The sequence below is a fragment of the Phocoena sinus genome, chromosome 3, assembly GCF_008692025.1.
Source record: "Phocoena sinus isolate mPhoSin1 chromosome 3, mPhoSin1.pri, whole genome shotgun sequence".
Classification (NCBI taxonomy): domain Eukaryota; kingdom Metazoa; phylum Chordata; class Mammalia; order Artiodactyla; family Phocoenidae; genus Phocoena; species Phocoena sinus.
In genome coordinates, this window is record NC_045765.1 from 27,460,847 (window position 1) to 27,483,294 (window position 22,448).

The window sequence follows — 22,448 nt, forward strand, 5'->3', positions numbered from 1 at the left end:
CTGGCCAGTAGACAGAGTAGATATGATATGAGTCATTGTGAGGTCAAGGAAATTAAGAGCCGGTGTGGCTCCTCCCTCCCTCTCATCCCCAACACACTGACCTTGGGGGCCACATGTTCTCTATGGCAGCGCTCCCCAACCTTGTTGGCACCAGGGACCGGTTTCGTGGAAGACAGTTTTTCCACGGACGTTGGGGAGGGGGAGGATGGTTCGGGCGCTAATGTGAACGATGGGGAGCAAAAGGGAGCAGCAGGTGAAGCTTCGCTGGCTCACCTGCTGCTCACCTCCTGCTGTGCGGCCCGGTTCCTAACAGGCTGAGGACCGGTACTGGTCCACGGCCCAGGGGTTGGGGACCCCTTCTCTATGGCATCTTAGAGATAGAGCCAAGCCTTTATGTGAGCGTGGAGTCTGTGTCCACTGTGTTAACCCAGTGAGATTTCGGAGTTCCTTTGTTACTGCTAATAGCCTTCCTGACCGATACAGTCATCTATGAAGGAGAAATACATCTCCCCTGTTCCTGACCTCCTGGGGCATCTAGGGATGATGATAATGATAATAACAGTGGCTGTAACAGCTAACATTTATCGAGCCTTTGAGAAATACTGTAAAGCCCATCACAGATGTTAAACTATTCAGGTATCTCACGAGGTTCATGTTTTGCTATTACATAATAATTGTGTTCCTAAAGTAAACTTTATTGTTTTAAAGGGTTCTCTTAAAAACTTCAGTGAGGAAAAAAACTGCTTAGGGCAAGAGTTTTAGACTATGACAACAAAGTTATTTCTCTTACAGAAGTGTCAAAAGTAAAGGGTTTTAATTGCTATTAGGACATTCTGAAGTTACAAACTACAAATAACAGATTTTCAAAACTGACATAAGCCAACCTAGAGGTCATTGAGCAAATGCTGAATTCCATGGAAGACAAGATTCAGGTCAGCTTGCTTCCAGACCATCAAAATAAATTGTGGCTTTGTCCAGAAGTGCTAGTAAAAAGGAAGCCCCATTAGATCTCAGTAAAGCTGCTACCCTCCCCCGCCCCTGCAAAAAAAAAAAAAAAAAAAACCCTAAAAATACATTATAAAAAAAAAAAAGGAAATCCCAATGGCAAAGAACAGACAGTCACCCACTAAAGTGGCCCATGGGTGTTGAAGCTGGAGGCCAATAGGCTTTCCTCTGATCCACGCAGGGATCCTTTCTGATCACGACAGTGGTGTAAACCAACAAGGAGCACGAATTGAGTTCCTTGCTGAACTGATCAGGTTACATCCAATTTGCATTACGAAAATTTGCATAGCAGGAAAAAGCCTGAATCTGATTTGTCCGGCAGATGAGGAAACCAAGAAAATATGAGGCCATCAGTGGCTACAGTGAGCAACTACGGAAACAACCCCTATTCAAGGTTCTCTGCTTTTTTGACTCTGCTCAGCTCAGAGTTCCCCTGATGTATAGTGACATCTGCATATCCTCATGAATGAGGGCGCCACCTCTGAGCTGGGATTCGAGGCCTCTGAGTTTGGTTCTGTCCTTCTCTTGGGGTCTGCCAGGACGTCTTGGGCCTGTCCATCCCTCCACTTGGGGAAGGCCTGGAGCTTCCGCTCTGAATAGCAAAGCCGCTTTGGTCCTTGTTGGTGTTTCTGAAAATACCAGTAGACCTGGAAGGTGTCCAGGCTGCCTAGGAAAGTGCCTGGAGAAGGGGATTCACTTGATTTCATTACTAAAGCAAACAGTCCTGGTGACCTTTGGGAATTAGCACATTTTGACTTCCTCCCTCCCTCAGGCCTTCGCTGGGCAGCTGAACATTCCACACCTCCCTGAGAAAGGGGAAGCACTTTGAGTGGGTGCTGGGGCCTGTTGCTGACTAAGCATGCCTCCTTCCGGCCTGGAGGCCTCTCACCGGTCCTGCACCGACTGAGGGGACGAACTGGCCCCGTCCTTTCTTGCCTTGCTTCCCAGTAGGTCAGTAGTGAGGCAGGTGAGTCTGGAAGCCAAGTCTTCAAGAAGATTCTGGAGGATGTAGACAGATTCAAGCAACTGGGCCCTCTGGGAGTTCTGTTCATCTGCAAACAGGATGGCTCCCCTCACCCAGGGGAGGAAGGCTATTGCTTTTTCAGGCTCCCCTCATTGGCCATTCCCGCTTTATGATTTGCTCATGAAATTCAACAGGCCCTTACTGAAGGCCCTCTTGCATGCCTGGGGCTGTGTCAGCTCACAATGGGTCACTGAGTAGATATATTAGACCTATTTCCCACTCTCAAGGACCTTCAGAACTTAACAGAAAGACGAGACCCACTTGTGAGGTAATAAATCACAACAGTCTGTAATGAGGGCTAAATTAAATACCATCATTATCCGTGGTAGTTAAGAGCCCAGGTTTGGCATTAGGTGTCTGGGTTCAAATCCCACCACCATCATTTTGGTTGAGTTTGAATTCGGGCAAGTGCCTTAACCTTCTTAGGCCTCTGTTTCCTTATTATAGGTTGACCAAGCGTACTAGCCTCAAGCACTTCTGTGGGGAATTAAATGAGCTGGCACATGTGAAGCGCCTTGTACAGTGCCTGACTCATGGTCTTAGGGTTATTACCAGCTGCTGCTACTAGTTGTCAAAATATATTTGAGGGACCCCAGTAGTTTAGAAATCCTGAATCTAAACACACCCCCTTCTGCATAATGGTCCTCTCGTCTTTATTTCTTTCAGCACTGATTGGTCATTTTGACGGATCAGTTACCCAAGCTGGAGCCCCTGGGGGCTTCATATGCATTTAACCACAAAACCCTGTTGATTAGACCTCACGTCTATGTCCTCCACTCTAATATGACTCTTAACCCTTCACTGGGTCCTCACACAGCCACACTGATTACTCAGGAGCCCTCATAACTGCTCACCTTGCTTTTGATTTCACCTTCTTCCAAACAAGCCTTACTACTACTCAAGAGAACATGTTAAAATCCAAAACAGATGATCATTTCCTTGCTCAGACTCTTTCTGTGGCTCCCTCTGACTCTCAATAAACAGCCAAGTCCAGATCCTTGATCATGGCCTGCAAGGGCCCTCATTGATATGACCCCTGCCTACCTCTAGAGCTTCATCGCTTGTGATTCTCAAGTCACCTCCAAGTCCCAGCAATGCAGCCCTGTACCCCAAATTCTCCTCCGTCTCCTGGTCCTCCGTGACCATGCACATACACCTCTCGAAGTCTAGAACCCTTTGTCCCTATCTCCTGAAGAGTCAAGATTATGCTTAAAAATACAAAAACAAAACCCCTCCAAACCACTTTCTTTGGGAAGCCTTCCTTTCCCAGGTCCGGGTTAGCTGCCCCTCCTCTGTGCTCCCACAGTAGCTTTGCTTTTACAGGATCATGCTCCAGAATTTTGTTTTCGTGTCTGTCTCCTTCACTAGCATCTGACCTTCTTCATCTGCATCTTATTCATGCAGGTGCAGGAAGGGACTGTATCTTATTCATCTTTGTATGCTCATATTGAAAAATGACTAGGAAGATGGATGGATGGATGGATAAGTGGACAAATGGGTAGATGGATGGATAGGTGAATGGTTGGATAGAATAGTGGATGGATGGATGGACGGACGGATGGATGGACAGACAGTTGGGTAGAGGGTGGATTTATGAATGGATAATGGATAGATAAATCAAGGAATTCAATAAAGTGGCAAAAACCTTTAATTAGGTTTCGCGGCCATCAGTGGTACTGCAGAGACAAGGCTCTCTTTCTTGGAGCTTCACAGTTCAGGCCGAAAAGCGGAATGACCTTGCAACTAGCAGCCAGTGGGGTTTTTTTGACCTGGATTCTCCCCATTGTTCCAGCGGGAAGGCTGAGAAGGAGTGTTGATCCTAGAGGGAGAGAGGACACCCAGGTGGGCTTTATCCCATCACTGAGCCAGCCTATAGCCTTTCTGCTGACCTCCTCAGGTCTGCCCTCATACGGGTCCCATTCAGTCCTTTTCTTCATCCAGGCATCATGGATTTATTCCCAGCTTGAACTACGGCAGATCTCCGCCTCTGATTCCAGGGTGACAGAGCAGCAGATGGCATGAGTACGGAGGATGCCTTGACCAATAGCCGCTGTGTGCGGCCCAGCACTTACCCGTTCCTCTCAGGAGAACAGCACGTTTCACTCTGTTCGTTTTCCTGTTCAGGAGCTGCTCTTGGAGCAGCCACACGTGAGAAGTTCACCTTACGCAGCTCGGAGCCTTTCTTAGCTCTTCGAGGAAGACCTTTCAGGCCGACTTGGTTCACTAAATAAACACAAATAAATCCTGGAATGGAATGAACTAGAAATGAAATGTCGTGTCGAGCTCCTCTTGATACAGAGAACCAGCGTGCGGCCCGCCCAAGCTGAAGTGGAAAGACCCTGAGGCTTTTGGGAGAAGAGCCCGGCTCAGCCACCCTGGAATCCTCATTCAGGGTTTATGAAGCAGCAGGCAGCACACAACTGACTAAATATGGTTGTGTTTTTATTTTTGTCCAGCCACAGATACCGGCAAAGAACTGAAAACGATTCCTTCCCTTCCTGGAGCCTCGGAGCCAAGCTGGTTTTATTTTTAGCTTCAACTCTGGTTTTGAGCTTTTAGGACACTCAATACCCTCCCCACTGCGGGCAGCAGTGGGCCGATTTCAGGACTTTTGCCTAAACCGGAGCGTTGGTTGTCTGAGTGTAACTCTCACCAGGCTTTGTGCAGCTGTGGCAATAGAGGGTGGTTCCAGACAGACCCACCTAGAGACCCACTTCTACTCTTGGGGACTCCAAGAGCATCCTTTTCAGGGAGGGAAATGTACTCAGGGTGGATGGTTGCCTGGGCTGGGGCAGCGGAGGTGGCAACCCTGGATGAAAGGAAGCAGAGGCAAAAAGAAGACTAGGGAGGGGAGAAAAGAAGGGGAAGGCAGCTGTCACAGACTGAAAGCCTTCGAGGAACACAGTGGTTCAGAACCAGGCTCTGGAGGCAGACCCCCTGGGTCTACATCCTGCCTCCGCCACATCCTGTCACAGTGGCCTTGCAGAACGGGCTCAACCACTCCAGGCTTCGCTGTCTTTATCTGTGAGGTGCGGGTAATTATGACACCAGCCTCTGAGCTGCGCTGCCTGAGATCCTACCCCTCTAGCGCGTGGCGTAGTGCCTGACACGCATTTGTGCCGCAACTCGTTTCAGTTATTATTGCCATGCTCTCATTGCAGCGCTAGACACTTAAAAATACAGTGTGTCATTAAAACTTACTGCAACTCACTGAGTAGGGTTATTAGGCAGATGGAAAACGGAGGCTCAAGGAGCTGGGTAACTTCCCTGAGGTCCCGTGGCGAGAGCATGATAGAGCCAGACCTGAACCCAGCGTGACCAGCCCCAAAGTCATAGCACCACGTCTTCTCTGGGACCAGTGCTTCCCCGTGTTAGAAAGGGGCTTATCACTGGCTCTATGAGAACTGCTCTAGACAAGGAGCTAGACTCCCCCTCCTCTCCTCTGGGCTCCCCCCCTTCTTCCCACTTTGGTGACAGGAACACACAAAGAGCAGATACTGGGAGTGATCAAAAGAGCACTGGTCAAATCCATAGAGACAGAAAATAGAATGGTGGCCGCCAGGGACGAGGGCAGGGGCCCTGGGGTGGTGTTGTTTAATGGGTACAGCGTTTCAGATTTGCAGGATGAAAAAGCTCTGGACATGTGCTGCACAGCAGTGAGAATATACTTAACACTACAGAACTGGACGCTTAAAAATGGTGAAGATGGTCAATTTTATGTTAGGGCTTTCGTTTTAACCACAATTAAACAAACGAAAACAAAACAAAACAAAAAAGAGCACAGGGAGTCAGGTCGCCGTTTCGGTGGGGCAGGGCATTTGAGCTTATCTTGTCCAACTTGCCAGGCTTTTCTCAGGCTTCCTTCCAGTCAGGAGTGTCACCAACAGCTCCGCTGGTCCACCCCTGCCCCGCACCACGTGGACCCCTTCAGGGCTGAGCTGCACACTTCTGACTTGAGGTGGTGAATGCTCCTCTCACATGCTCTGCCCTTTCAAACTTCCTTCTAGTCCCCTGTCCCTCTGAAGTTTTTGTCCTTCAACCTGGAACGAAAAGGGGAAAATAGCAATCCCCCCGACCCCCAGCGGATCATGTCTGCATGATGTGGTGGACGAAGTGTGGGCTTTGGGGACAGAAGCTGGGAAGAAGCTCACCTTTTCTTCTCTTCAGTTCGCTTAGCTCTAAGATGGGATAATACATTTTTCCCACCTAGCCAAATGTGCACAATTTAAGTGGAGAAGTTCAGCCGGGCTGTAAACTGCTCTTTTGCGCGAGGAGATTCTGAAGAGTGAGATTCTGAGGATTCTGGGGACAGGAGATTTGGGGACACTGGTTTGGGCTTCCCTGATTAGGCTGCGTAAAGATGCTTGGACAGAGAGGCCTGGGAATGAGCACAGGGCAGGTTTTCCCTCTTGGCCTCACACTCCCGGGAGAGCAGGCTTCATGGAGACCACAGTGACTTACGGTCCCTCGGAAACTCAGAGGGCCTTCTTTTCTGTGGGCATCAGCATGGACCGTTCTCAGGAGAGAGTCTGGCTCTGCTGCCACCACCCAACGTGGGACACCCCTCCTGGGCTGAGTTTTGCCTCCGGGTCTACACACCTAGACCGTGATCCCTGACCCAGGGCCGACTTTGCCATCTAAGCCCAGCGGGGACAGTACCCAGGGCTGACAGTACTTTTTAGGGACCCATGAAAATGGTTTAATTTCTTTTAAAATTAGAGGAAGGGAATGAGTGTTCAGGTCAAAGTAAATGTTATATAATATTAATATATTTGTTTTTATACCAACAGTTATAAAATACAAGATTTAATTTTTTTAAATAGGGGAAGGGGCCCGCAAAGGCAAAAATGCCCAGGGTCCATGGCAGTCATAACGCAGCCCAGCTCTGGTCTGGAAAGCCAGGCTGGCAGGGACTACATTTGGCCCTTTAACCCCTGGTGATCTGCCCCACCCTCTTCTCCGTTCCTGTAACGACTGCTATCTGTCCCACCTGTCCTCACCACTTAGGATCTGGAATATTCTCTCTGGTATTTTGTTTATTTTTAGAGACCCATTTCACATGCCCATTCCATCACTTGGCAATAGCTAGCTACCACAGGCACATGTTGAGAAAAGTTCAAAAGCCTGTCTGAGGTTCGTGGGAAAGAATGTCATGATCAGTTAGTGATGCCTCTCCGAGGCTCGTGAAGGGGGGTGTGGCAGCAAGCATGTTGTGTTCCTGCTTCCGACTGACCTTTGCCTTTTTATCGCCAACTTGACTCCCAGCTCCGCAAGTTAAGAGTGTGCCTTACACGTGCTGAGCATCCCACGTTGAAAGATCTAGAAGCCTCTTAATACCTGTTGATCGATTGGCCGAAGGGGTGTCTGTAAATACTCTTGATCCCGTTTCATGTCCCCTTGACATCTTTTCATTCTTTTTTCCCCCTTCAGGCGCCTGAACAAGAATAAACTCCAGGTCCTCCCGGAACTGCTTTTCCAGAGCAACCCGAAGCTCACCAGACTGTGAGTAGAATGGAGTTGAGTTCCCTACCTGGTGTCTTGCCCAGCTTTGCTGACGCCGAGGATGTGGTTGCCTTAGCGTGGGGAGCCCTGAGCCGTGTGGACCTTGGCAGTGAGTCCGCGCACGTGGGCGCTTGGAGCCAGGCTTCAGCGTGCTGGGTCCTCACACTCCCCTCCAGCCCGCCTTTCTTGCGTCCGTCCTTCCCAGATCATCCGCTTAAGTGTCCGGTGAGGGCTGTGGACCTGTGGTAGCGCGTCTCTCCTTTGCAAGGAGAAACTCTTCCTTTTAACTTGGGTCTGAATTAACCTCAGGGAAATGCCCTGAGGGTAGGCTTGGAGGTGAATTGATTCACACAAGACTGCCGGTGGTCCCGGAGGAGGGCAGTGGTTTGCATTAAGCATTTCAACCTCACCTGCTTGCTGGCTAGAAGGATTCCTGCCCTTTGCCTGCTTCCAACCGCTGCCAGTCCAGGAACCCTGGGTCTGGAGATCTGTGATTTTGTGGGAAAAGAAAGAAACACTTTGAATTTTGCTTTATCTTCAGAATGGTCCAGGATATAATGGGGGGGGGGTGGGGGGAGACTTGCAGATTCTCTGTGTATTTATTCAGCGTGAGAGTTTGGATACTGAAGAGCGGGAGATGCACGTCGCGATGGAGATTGTGATTCGTAGATTGGGGTTATTAGGCAAGTGCTAGTTACTGACAGTGAACACCTCCGTGACTTTGAACCTGAAAGTCCTACCGGCAGTAACTAGTGTACGTTATGGGGTGAATTGGTTGCCCAAGGCTTGACTTTCTGGCTGGAGCAACAAGTGTCCGACTGCTTAGCAGTCAGGCGGTGAGATTTACGGCCTGGCTGGGAGGACTCTAACCTTACTGGGGAGGCTGCAAAGTGGTAGCCAGCCTTCTCATTTCCAATGGCCGTGTTTAATACCTCCGTATGCAGTCCGCCGATGCATGGAGGTAAATTGGGAAATACGAAACGCATGTTTGCAAGTGCACTTAAGAATGAGTTCTGAATTAGGAATCTGTATCTCTCTCTGTACACACACACAGAGACTATATACATAAATGTACTTTCAAGGGCACTTGGCTGCCACAAGAACGGGCTGGGGTTGGCTGGGGTTTCAAGGGTACCGCGGCCTTGCTTGCCTTCTCTGGGGGACACCTGTACTTCGTCACGGTCTCCTCTTGCTGGCACTCCCTTTCTCTTGCTCAGTCCACCCGGCTGACTGTGCTAAATGAGGGAAAGAGCGTGCCTCCCTTTCCACTCTTCGGCTCTGAATCCACCCTGATGGACGTGAGGGTGCATGAGGTGCTGTTGCTGGCCCGAATGAGCAACAGCAACTGGGCAGACGGGGAAACCACTCTGGTTTTTAACTTCCTCTTCCCTTTACAGTTCTTTCCTTAAATGCTCACCTAATAGCCATCTCTCCACCCAGCACTGCCTCGTGCTTTTCAACCTGCTTTTAACTAAGTAACGCAGACTGTGTGCTGTTCATCTGGAATCTCAGCGTCACTTTCGAGGCAAGTAAAAGGTGCTTATGGGACTGGGGCTGCTGGGCAGCTTTGAGCGGGTAGGTCTGAGAGTTCCAGTTGCTGCAGGAGGTCAGGGGGGCTGATTCTTGCTCCCCACGGCCATCAGGTGAGGCTCATTTCCGGCGGGGCTGGTCTTGATCCAGGCAGAGGAGGAGTTTCAGGCCGTGATAACGGGCCTCTGCCATGCTGGGGGCCAGGCCCAGGCAGGTAGCACAGGGGCATGGGAAAGTCCAGTGTCCTAAAGGCCACTTTCTAACTGAAAGAGGTCAGGAGAGCCGCTTTCCCTTCTGTGCCTACATGTCTTCATCAGTAAATGATGAATGATCAGTACACCTCACCAAGGAGCTGTACGTGTATCCGATGAGATTATGGTGGGCATGCATTTTCTAGGGTTTAAAGCGCTGTGTGAGTGCAGTTACCAAGATAGCTATTGTTACTCCTACAATTCCCATCTTCACAACTTGTTTCTAATCTCCTTTCACTGGGAGACATGAAGAAACCAGGAGCTGCCGTGGGCCCTGAGATCTGTTACACGGAGCTTTTGTCCTCAGGCCAGAGAGCTGCAGCTGGGAAGGCAGGGAGGACGTTTGGCTCATTTTGGTTTCTGTCCCTCTCCAGGTCCCCAGCCAGGCCCAATGTGACCCATAGGCACTCAGGAATGGGTGGATGAATAAATGAATGATACAGGCCTCAGGGTATGAACCGTGTTCTGAGGGAACTTTGAATCTTTTATCCACCATTCCTTCATTCACTCATTCGTTTGTTTGTTCATTCGTTCATTCAATAAGCTTTTCCCAGGTGCTTGTTGCAGCCTGGCCTCTGTGCTGGGTGTTAAACTGCAGATGTGAAGTTTGCCCAGTTCTCTGTGTGCCCCGTCATGACACATCCTGAATGGCTGCCAAAGAGCTGAGAGCTAAATACATATTTTTGTTCATTGAAGCAGCTCTATTAACCCAGGTTTGGGCTATAATCAGCAATCCCTTTTTCTCCCTGGGCTTGATCTTTGATTTTTCTTAATGACCCTATTGTGTCTTTGTCTCATTTTGTCAGCCACTCCAGGGCCTTTTTGGAAGTAAACAGGGTGCAAATTAGAAATCAATAAATGTGCAATCATGAGTGTGTATACATATGCCACTGGCTCTGTTTTAAAAGAGCACTGCATCTCAATAGACGCAGTGAGCCGTTTTCCAGGGAATGCTAAATGGGGCTGCTGGGTGGCCGTCTCCTCCACAGTCGGCCATGTGGTTTAAACAGCAGTTCGGACGCACCTTTTCTTATTAGATCTATAGACAAAGACTGCTTAATATTCAAGGATTATCTGAAAAATACCTTTTGGAAAGGCTATGGTCGTATAATAAGACGTGTAGTGATGGGAAAGGGAAACAGTATTTATTGAGAACCTATTATATATATATGATTATAATATTATCACTAACTAGTAAGTGGCAGAAATGTGACAAAATAGTTTAACTCAGAGGGGAAATATGTTAGTTAACGTGCATGGGAAGGCCAGTGGTAGTTATGGTTGGCTTTAGGAACAGCTGGATCCAGGAGCACGGCGGTGTCATCGGGACTTCATCTCACTCCCCCCAGCCCTAGGAAGAGAGCACAGGATGGCAGGCGAAAGCAGAAGACTCTGAGGGCAGTAACCTAGCAACCAGGGTGGAGAGGGTGTGTCCTCGACAACAGTCCCACGGGAGAGAACTGAGGGTCAGTTGCTTACCTTGGTCGCACGTCTGATTGACCAGGTTTGGGCCATGCATCCATCACAGTTGTTTGCAGATGAGGGTGTGCAGGGCCTGGGAATGGGTTTCCCAAAGGGAAGAGTAATTCTGTTATCAGAGGACAGGGGAAGACATACTAGACTTGAACACAGCAGACATCTACAAGTTTATTGAGCATCTAGTCTGTTCAGTTCCCTGTGCTTTCATTGAGCGGTGTGGATCCTCACAATAACACTTCAAGATAATAACAATAGCAAACACACTGAGTGTTGGGTGCTCTTCTGAGCACTTTACGTAGAACTTGTTGGATACTCCTAATGATGCTATGCGGTAGGAACTATGAGTACTATTCTGTGGATGTGAAACTGAGGCTCAACGAGGTCAAAGAACTTGCCCAGCATCATACAGTTACTCAGTGACGGAACCAGGAATCGAATGTGGGTAATCTGACTCCGAAGCCTGTGCTTTTTTTCTACTACAATTAACTCCCTGCCTCAATACTCCCATTTTACAGATGAGGAAACTAAGGCCCAGAGTTTAAATTACTTGTCCGTACCCGTATTTCTAAGCAGCAGCACGGGGCACTCTGCCTCAATACTCAGATTTAGCCTTCACGCCAATCCTGCAAAGAGAATCATTATTAAATCTACTTCTACCTCCGCTCGCCGCAACTAGAGAAAGCCCTTGCGCAGCAGCGAAGACCCAACACAGCCAAAAATAAATACATAAAATAAGTAAATTTATTTTTTTTTTAAAAAATCTACTTCTAAAGCTTAGAAGTGTTATCTGACTTACCCATAGTTGTGTAACCAGGATACAACGGAATGGGGAAAGAAATGCATGTGTGTTGCTGCAAAGTACCTCTGTTTTCTACCATGCCACACTGCTGTGCTAACTGTTGTGGAGAGCTGAAGTCATGCTAAAAAGGATTGGTGATGGACCTGTCATACATCCAAGTGCTCTGTCAGGCCTTGGCTGGTTACCCCGCCCCACCCCCCTTAGATGCAGCACCATCTGATTCATTGGTGCCTGTGTGTAGTAGTGATGTATCTACCCTCTCACTCTGTCCTTTAGCGCATAGAGCACGAGCCATAGCATCCTAGAGCTCGGAAGTGCCCTGAGGCTTAGGTAATACCACTGTGGTCTGTAAAACACCCAGCAAGGTCTCTATCCTGCTTTGGGCACTCAATACATATTAGCTCACTCCTGTCCTGATGTATATTATAAGATTTTCAAGGATCAGGACTGTACTTCTGCTCTTTCTAGGTTTCCTATCACTCTTGACTGAGCACAGGAGATGGCAGTAAAGTGAAAAGGTTAAGGGGCTGCCAGTTACTTGCTGTGAGACCATGGGCAAATTACTTAACCTCTCTGGGTCTCAGGTTCTGCATCAGTAAAGTAGACAATAATAGAACCTACTTCTCCAGGTTGTTGTGAGGTAAATGGAAATAGCCCAGGGACAACCTTTAGCATTGACTATAGCCCATAGTAAAGTGCTCAGTGAAAGATGACTATGGTTAACTTTTGCTGGCTGACTGATAGGAATGGTGCATATGCTGGGGCTCTGGCATCTCTGGTGTAAACATTTCAGCACCTCTCGAAGAGTTCAGTCTCCAAAATAAATGAGGGTTGAGGGAGGACTGCACCGGGAGTGGGAAGACCCTGATCCTCATACTGGCTCTGCCACCCACAAGCTGTGTGACCTTAGGCATGTTACTTCATCTCTCTGGGCCTCATCTAGAGAGGCTGGGATGAAGCGTGGTCTGTTACGTGGTCTGTAAGTTATTAATTTCTCCTCTTTGGCCTCTCCTTCAAGCTTTCTCTTTTACGTACACGTGGGGGAAGGAGGGAAGGATTTCTGGTGGTTTGGAAGTTAAGTGGTTAATGTTGCCAGAAATTCCTTAGAAGAAGCAAAAGACAAGATGAAAACAGTAATTAAAAGCTGTCTACCTTGCACCAGATTAGGGAGCTTTGAAGGGGTTGAGAGGCACACAGTGGTTCACAACTGTTGTTTTTAAAAATTTGACTTTGCCGTGTGAGGATGAGCAGACCACTGGGGTCCTTCTGGTCCACATCTCCTGGATTCATGTCCAAAGAGTCCGTTACCTATTTGGTAGTGGTTTAAAGCCTGTTGCTGAAGAAGCAGTTGTGCTAGCAGCAGGACGGAGGCCCCCAGTTATTCTTCACACAGTCCTTCGAGGTATTTGGCAGATTTAAAACATGCCACTGGGGTTAAACCGCTGTTGCTCACTTGGGTCAGTGGAGTTGCAAGAGACTTGGGAAGTTAATCCCCAGGCAGCTGAAAACAACATGAAATGTGACCAGCCAACTTAGCCCCAAGTCACTGGGGCTGCTATCCTGGTGGGGCTGCTTCCCTCCCAAAGAGTTGTGAGACCTCAGTTTCCAAGGAACTTACTTGCAATGAGTGGGCCATCCCCAGAACTCTCATTTCTGCTACCTTGTACCTCTCCTTCGTATTTACCATTTTCTGCCCTTATCACCAGCCATGTGCATCCATGCCCTGTATCCCCAAACAGGCCAGAAGCTGCATTCAGCAAGGTGATCTAACGTTTCTTTGAAGTAACCCAATATTAGAGCAAAGAGCAGGGGCTTTGGAACTGTCCAGACCTGGGTTTGGATCCTACCCTCTGGTGACTGACGCTGGGCAAGTGACCTCAACTTTCTCAGTCTCTGGTTGGTTAGCAGTGCAATAGGGATAATCATCATAGTTCCTGTCGTAGTTTGCTAGTGCTGTGATAAAGAAGTACCTCAGAGGCCACAACAGTGAGAGGCCCGCGTACTGCAAAAAGAAAAAAAAAAAAAAAAAAAAAGAAGTACCTCAGACCGGATGGCTTAAACAACGGAAATTTGTTTCCTCACAGTCTGCGGCCCGGAAGTTTCAGATCAAGGTTCTGGCAGGTTTGATTTCCTGAGTGCTGTCTCCTTGTCTTGCAGATTGATGGTCTTCTTGCTGCCCCTTAACACGGTTGTCCCTCCGTTCACGCTCACCTCTGGTGTCCTGTCCTCTTCTCATAAGGACACCAGTCATGTTGGCTTAGGCCCCACCCTAATGGCCACATTGAACTTAGTCACCTCTTTAAAGACCCAATCTCCAAATACAGTTCCATTCTGAAGGATGGGGGCAAGGGTTTCGTAATGTGTACGAATGAACACATTAGCGTATAATAGTTCCCAAGTGTGCCTTGCATATTTACTGTGGGTCAAGTGCTCTGCGAACTGCTTTTAGATAGATTCTCTTCCTCAATCTCAGGCTTGGGAGGTTAGATACTACATTAGCCCCATTTTACAGATAAACACACCGAGTCCTAGAGATTTAGACAGCTTGCCCAAGGTCACAGAGCCAGTCACTGACAGAGCTAAACTTTAAACCCAGGCTTGCCTGACTACAGAGCCCACATCCTTACCACAATTTCCATACTTAGGAGAAGCCAGTAACTAAAGGGCCAGCACTCCCTCGTAGAAGCTCAGTTAGTGCTCTAGTTCCTTTATCTCTTTGAAGCCCTAAATGAGACCAGATCTGTTGAATGACTAGAACCCTGTACCTCTAGGTCGTACCTTCTGCTACTCGGAGCTCCTTTTGTAGCCACCTTAGTCTTCCGATTCTGCACTAACCTTTAAAACATAACTACATGCAATATGTGTCTCCATAAAACTCTGTATTGATGTGAAACGATGCTCTAAAAGTGAAAAATCAGTGGAGAAAACAAAAACCATACTATTCAGTTTTCCAGCAGAGTTATCCAATGTGGTGAAATGATCATAGGACGATGGGAAAACCAATCCGTCAGGACGATAGGGGCTTCAGAGACCGCCTGCCTGCTTGCCTACCTGGAGTTGGATCTCAGAGACCTGTCCCCGCCTCTGGTGTGGGCTGGCGCAGCCTTCAGAGGCCAGGGGACGGATGGTGAGACCAGCCTCACTATCGCAGGCGTGGGGTCGCTTTTTCCAGGGGCACGGCTGCCTAAAGCTCATGGAAAAAGTCCCTGCAAACTGGAGCTCCATTTCCTTCTCCAACATTTCCCCGATCACCGAGCACTGCGGTGAGGCCAGCCTTCCGTTTGCTTTATGGCGGGCTTCGTCACCTGCATGCTTCATCATGTGCTTGAAGACGGGTTTAGCTGTAATCTGTGTGTGGACAGATAACGGGTTACAGTGGGTGCCCTGTCACTCTTGGGATTTCTGTTTTGTGTGAGTTGCACTCTCTGTAGTACCCCTGAAGCTGGAGCGAGGAAAGAAGGCAGGCAGGGAAGGTTTCTGTTCTTCTCTCCTCCACTGAGCCTTTATCCAGCTGAGCACAGAAGCCTGTTGCCTTATTCACAGAGTTGATTATAAGGCTAATACTTTGGATTGCCTTATGGACTCGTACTATAGAACTTCAGAGCTAGGAATGAAAGTTATCTGGGCCAGTGTTTTTCAACCTTTACTGTGCATCTGAACACCTGGGAATCTGGTTGAAATGTGGACTCTGGTTCTGCAGGTCTGGGGTGGGACCTAAGAGTCTGCATTTCTACAGGACCACACTTTGCAGAGCGAGGATCCGGACTACAGTGGTTCTCAGACCTAGCACATAGAAAAACGGATCCCTTGAGGTTCTAATTAAAATGCTGATTCCCAGACTATGTCCCGAAGGACTCTAGTTTCATTAGATCTGGAATGGACGTAGGGATTTGACTCTGTAAGTAGGCACCCTAGGTGATTTTGGTGTATGTCACCCATGGGGCATATTTTGGGAAACACTGATCTAGTACAACCCCTGTTATTTTAAAGATTTGGGATTCAGAGGAGGAACCAAACATTTCATGAGCACCTATTGTGTGCTGCACACCTTATGCATTTGCCGTCTTCTTTGGTCCTCCTTCAAGGTAGGTGTGTTTATGCCCACTACACAGAAGATGAAACTGAGGGTTGAGGAGTTTTAACTAACTCGCCAGGAATAAACCCAGGTCTTTCTGAGCCCCAGTTCTGTATATTTTTCTGCTTTATAATGTGCTGCTTGTGCTGAAATACATCTTGAAAAAGAAGGCTGGGCAGACGGGAGAATAAGAGAAAAATCCTGGACCTCTATAGCTTTCAAGGTTCAGTGTTTGTACTTTTATGCTCATATGAGTGTATATGAACATATGCTCATATCTGAGATCTAGGATATTAAGACTTGAAACATTAAAAGAGAAAAATTTATGGACTTAAATGCATGTTTGCAAGTAGACTTTTCTAAGTTCCCCACAACTTAGCAAAGGTAGAGTGAGGTTTTACGTCTTCGAATTCTTTAGCCCTTCGGGCCAGCAGCAGAATTTTCTAAAGTGACCAGGCAATACTTGTACTTGAGAACATTCTGCCAGCTTGGAAAGTTTTTCTTTTTTATTTTTTTAAGAAAGAAAGAAAACCAAGCTGTGACTTTACAATGCTTTGGAATTACAGAATATGCTTGTAATTTTTACAATTCTGCACAGACTTCTTTGCCACATCTGGTTGATATTACTGGCAGGGATATATGGGGGAATAAACCATGGGCTGGAATGTGAAACATCCCACAAAATGAGTTTCTTATAGGTTGCTGTATAAAACATTTTGAGTCTCCCTCTCTTTGGACGGGTGGCTTAAGTGATTTCATGGATTTAGTATTTCCTTTGGTTTGAAGGTAAGGGTTTTTGCTGGTCTACTTGGTGGGGATTCCAGGATGGTTTTCCGAGGATGTATGGAAAGGGTTAACGTTTGAGAGTCAGGCCATGGATCAGGGTGGAAAAAGCCACGCTTGCAGGAAGTCAGACCAACGTTTGGTGAAAAACACTGGACACTAGTGATGATGGTGAAGCCCGGGTGCCAACTGAATTGCTACAGAAAAAGGAAAAACGTAGGGAGAAAGGGTTATCTGTGTAAGGGCTTCAGGAGACCTCCTGAATCTGAGCTCAGCTGGTTCATGAAACAGCTGATGGCAAGAAGAACTCAAGTTCTTGCAAAGCCAAAAGCCTTGGTACATCTGTGCATTCTCTGTCCTGGATACGAAAACCGTGAGTTGGGAAAATGGAAAAATAAAACAAACACCCAGGCTGTTACCTGGCATGTGGTCAGTTCCCTACTGGGGACATTCTTGCCCAATTCCCAGGTGGAGGACTGTGTGACCAGGGGCAATTCAAGCATCCGTTGAACACCTACTGCGTGAGTGTGTCACCGCCATATGCTGGTTATTGGGATGCTGAGTCCAGAACACAGACGTGTCTAATCTCAGCCCAGAGGGTGTGGGTGTGGGCTTCTCGCCACCTGGCTCCTTCTCACACTTCCTTGTCCGGGACCCACCTGCAGAGTTGGAACCTTTCTGCAGAAGAGCATGTGCTGCTCTCAGCACCCTGTGGCACGCGGTGGAGTTGGCCAGCCTCGGCCGGGCTGTGCGGACATCACCAAGGGTGCTCGAAGAGAGACCGTGCTGTCCGTTGGCAACAAAGCCCTTTGCTGAAGGTGAGAACCAGAGGCCAGCCTTCACCCACACCCTGGGGATCCTCATTCTCCTTATCTGGAGTCAGAAACTGTCAGGGGAATTGAAAATGTCAGGGAAATGCCACATTGCATATAGAAAACTATCAGCCTTTTGAGGTGGGCAGACCCCAAACACACATTCTTCAGTTGCCTGAATGATGCTGCTGTACCCGCATCTCATGCTCTTGAAATATTTGTTCTTGAGTCACATTCAGCGTCAACAGAAACCTTTCTAAAGGGCCTAATCATCTCTCATTTTCAGCTAACATTTGGGAATCTCTCCAGGGGACAGAGCATTTTAATTTGATGTCCTAAATTCTAGCATAATTTCAAATCACACACGTACACAAAAGTCCGTAACTTTGGCTCTCTCCTGGCTGTCCTGTGGGCTCAGTATCCTGGATTTTGAGCATTAATTTCCATTTGTAACGTTTGCAGTCCATTTACAAAGTCCTGGAGACTGCAGCTTGTAATGAACGTGTTGACACAGTATTAACAACAGCAAAACTATGATAACACAGTACTGTCCAAACCAAATAGAAATGGAGAAGTTTAAGTAAATTTCACGCTCCTTGCCTGAATGTGGTGTGCTGGGCCTGAGCTTTTTGATTCATGGTTTAGAAGAATATTTTAATGTTTTATTCATGATGTTCCTGTCTTCCCATCATTCCTCCTCTCATTCTCCTCACCCTGCTTATGGTGATGTAGCCTGCTTGGAAGTCTGGACTTGTCTTGATTGGCGCTGCCCGTTGTGTAGCCAAAAATCCTCCCCGTGGTTGGCTAAGTGGAGTGTTCAGCTATGGAACTGATAGTTTGGCCTCTCATTGGCGTGTCTAGGGCTCTGGACTCAAATTTCTCATCAGTGAGTCAGCTTTTGATTGAAATATACGCAGAGTCATGCCAACTTTTCTCCCAGTGAAAAGCATCTTGACTTTGGGAGGTCAGGATGCTCTGTCTAGGGGAGAAAACTGCATTTCTAAGAGGGCGAAAGGGTGGCCGAGGACTGATCCCCTCCATGTCAATTTCATTGAATTTGGGATTTAGGAAACTCTAAGCCATAGATCAAGATGCTCAGAGAGACCTAACTTTAATGATTTTTAAAAAATGAAAATCAGTGGTAGCAATAGAGAAAGAAAGCCTGAATCATCAATGTTATTAATATCACGGCCCCAATCATCTCCTTCCTGTGTCTCCACGTCTCCTCCTCTATTCCCCCTTTTATTTCAAAAGCACACGCACATACACATAACATACCGCACGCAAACACATAAAGCCTTCTCTCTATATGAGAATCCCAGACAGATAAATGAAGATCCCTTCCAGGCTGTGGAATGAAAGCACAGATATAATTTCACTTTAGTGCAAGATACTGACTTTCAAATTAGCTCAAATTATTGAGCAACACTGTGAGGAGATATCAGAGGTCAGAAAAGTGGCAGCGGTGGTGGAACAGGAGACACTTTGTCTCCTTGGCTCATATAATGGGTGTTTTTGGTGCATAGAGATGGTAGTGGCAGTTCTGTGTCAGTGACAGTAAATTATTAGCGTAAATGTTTTCTGGTCTCAAGAGAGAGCTCCTCTTTTCCCTGGAAGAGATGTGCATGGGTCAGGCTTCTACCCAAGACCTGAAGAGACTTTCATTCCATTTTACAACACAAAGCAGAGCTTGGTCGACTACCAGCTCCCAAGGGCTCAGCCACTGAACAAAATTATCTTAGGAAATAATTGTTATGGTTTCCACTGCTAATGGCGCTCTCTGCAGATCCTCTTGCCCTGTGCATGGCACTTCCTTTACTTAAGTGAGAGTGAAGGATGGGAGATCATTAGGCCTAATGAGGCCGGAAAAGCAGTAGCAGGGAAAGACCAGTTGCCCAGGGAGTACCCTACTGCCAGTGTTTCCCCACGTGGAGAGTCACTGATGGGAGTGGTGAGGTGACTGTGCAGAGTTTGTCACTGTGCGTTATCAGTTGTCTACCACCTGCTGCCATCGCCCTGGTACATGCCACCATCCTCTCTCCATGAGATGACTTCAAGGACCTCCCCACTAAATCTTCCTCCTCCTCCTCATGTTCGTTCATTACCCATCATCCATCCAGCAGCCGCCATGATTGTTTTAAGACAAATCAGATCTCCTCATTCTCCCAGTTAAACCTCCCAGTGACTTCCCACGGTCCTAAGAATAACCCCAAGCGCCCACATTATACAGCCTGGCCCCACCATTCTTCCCAGTGCCATCCTAGGCCACGCTTCCCACATTCACCACGCTGCAGCCTCCTGGGCCTTCTTCCTGATGCTCCAACACTCCCGTCCCTTTCTCGACTCATGGCTTTGGCCTTGCTGTTCCTTCTGCCTGGTACACGCTGACCGCAGATGTTGGCATGGCCAGGTCCTTCCTGAAATTCAGGTCCTGGCTCAAACATCACTCCCTTAGAGAGCCTTTCCTGATCACCCTACCTACAGTAACATCCCTTCCTTTCTCAGTCACTGTCTATCACGTGACCCAGCTTTATTTTCTTCATAGCACTTATCACTACCCGAAATTCTTTTGCTCATTTATTTGTTTACTCTCTGGAGATTTTAAGCTTCCTGAGAGCGGGGATTTTGTCTGTCTTGTTGACGCTATAATTGTCTACCGCTGTATCTAGCACACAGTGGGTACTTGGTAAGTATTCTATAAAAGAGTAAATGAGAGAAGGAACTTGGTCTCTCCACAATCCGCTTTTTACTCTCAGTATATGGTCGAAGGCAGCTTCTGCTTTAAACCAGCACTCTCTCCTCATTGCCCTGAAAAAGCCCCAAATGATATTTAATAGGATGTGTGCACATATATGCACACGCAGTCATACACGCATGCACGCACACTCCACAAGCGCACACACAAGAGTGAAGATAAAACTAACACATTGGACTTCTTCCCGCAGTTTCTACCCTCTAGTTATTTCACTCTTTGCAAGACAAATGACTTGGGTTTAAAAAGTAGAAGGACCCTGCCCTGGGGTCCTGAGAGGGCCTTCAAGGGATGAGCCCATCCACACACAGGTGGGCCACGCAGCATGGAGGTGAGCTGGCTTCAAGGGCTACCGGAGTGGGAGTTCAGACTTCCACCAAAGAGAGAGAAACAGCCCATGCTGGGGTCCTCCACTAGCAGATGTGAGCCAGTGTCCGAGACTGAGTTAGGGAGGGAATGTTATTTTTTGACACTTTTTTCAAAGACCCGGGAATAATATTCTGTGATACAATGAAATGAAAAGATAAACTGTGTTTGCTTCATCTCCAGGCCTCATTGATTGTTTTAATTCTAATGGGCATTGAAAGGAGTTGTCTAGCTATTGGAAGGCTCAGCTCAGTGAAGGCTTTCCAAAAAAGAGACCTGTGGGGACTCAAATCTTAGTCTGGAAAAAAAAAAAAGAATACACTAATTTACTGGGCATTGACCTAAACCTCCAAATTATTTTTTTTTTCTTGGTCTGAGATCTAAACCAGAGGTTGTTTGAAAGACATCTGGTGAATTAGTCCAAACCTGAAGTCAACCATGTCTTCTAGAATAATTGAACCAGAGCCACACTGGAACATCAAAATATTAATGTTTCCAAACGGACTGTCTCTGGGTCTCTGGCTGGCGTAGCTATAGCACCAACCTACCGTTTGTTCCTCTTCTCCCCCTCCCAGCCCTCTGCCCCTACCTGTCACTTCTCCTCTCTGCAAACCTGGCATCAATCAGCAATGTGTGATCGCTGCTGCCGCCCTGGGAATGCAGACCTTCGAGACTCGCTTTACTGCTGCTGTGATCGGGAGATATGCTACTGTTCAGAGTGACTTGATCCACTCACCACCTTTAATTCCATGTCATGAGGAAAAGAGGAGGGGTCTTTTCATTAGATGAGTGGGAGAAAGGGAAGATAGGATGGAGAGAAAGGAAGAAACCCTAGAATAAGGAAGAGAGGGAGGGAGAAAAAAGAACAACAATCACCGAAACGTAACCATGGAACAGAGATGGTAAAGATACAGTGAAGGAGCAAGGAAAGAAAGAAAATAAGAATCTTTGGGGGAAAATGTATCTCAGGTTTATTTTCATCTTTTTCTGGTTCCTCCTAAGGCAGCTGGAAGAATTTCTGATCACACATGTGCCTCTCCATTCTGTACCAAGCTGTGTGTCAACTCTTGTCTCTACAGCAACCCCTCAGGAGGCAAGAACATCGTCTTCATAGAATCCCAGAGCTGGACGGCACTTTTAGAATTTCTAGAACTATGCCTTTCTTTCACAGTTGGAGAAATAGAGGCACAGAGCTGCAGGGAACTCACAAACCCCAGCCCTAGGATTCCTCGTCTGGTGCTCTGGGCCCAGCCCAAAGATACGTTCTTACCTTTGCCATGATTTCTCAGGAAGTGGCAAAGAAGAAAAACCATGGAAGAAGGATCACTGGCTTACAAGGCATTAAGGATTGGTGTTTCCAGGGGTCAGGCTGCCTGGAGTAGCAGTTTCTCTTTTAAGAAAAAGGATATTCTGGGCTTCCCTGGTGGCGCAGTGTTGAGAGTCCGCCTGCCGATGCAGGGGACACGGGTTCGTGCCCCGGTCCGGGAGGATCCCACATGCCACGGAGCGGCTGGGCCCGTGAGCCATGGCCGCTGAACCTGCGCGTCCAGAGCCTGTGCTCCGCAACGGGAGAGGCCACAACAGTGAGAGGCCTGCGTACCGCAAAAAAAAAAAAGAGAAAAAGAAAAAGGATATTCTTTTGAAAGAGGTGATATTGGTGATGGATTTGCTCATCCAAGTAAGGATGAGCAGTTCTTACCTGTGAAAGTGTTGTTGCGAGTTCCATGTGGTTATTGTCACGACATACTTGAGGAAGGGGATTGAAGGGACCAACCTCACCTGAGAGCCATTCCTCGAAAAGAATCAACAAAATAGGCAACCGAAAGGAAGGCGTAGAGGCCGACCCCTAAGGTTTCCATCCTGCTGTTGGAGGAATGGCGGTACCATCAAAGGGAAGCGAAGAGGAAGTCTTCTTGGAGTGTGGTGATGGGGACTGCTTCCCAGAGCTGGCAGCCCTCCCAGGGACAGCCAGCCTGGTGCATCTGAATTTCCACCTACTAGGAATTTCAGAAGTTAAAAGGCCAGAGTCAACTTGGTATCAACTTCAGCAACATTTTTTTTTTTCCCGTT

General features: G+C 47.7%; 1 protein-coding gene across 1 annotated transcript in view; it reads left to right on the plus strand.

Annotated features, from left to right (window-relative positions):
• Positions 1-22,448, plus strand: part of SLIT3 (slit guidance ligand 3) — a 612,652-nt gene that overhangs the window by 95,763 nt on the left and 494,441 nt on the right. Inside the window, exon 4 of the mRNA XM_032625797.1 lies at positions 7,460-7,531. Coding sequence (XP_032481688.1) covers positions 7,460-7,531 — 72 coding nt within the window. The remainder of the gene's footprint in view (positions 1-7,459; positions 7,532-22,448) is intronic.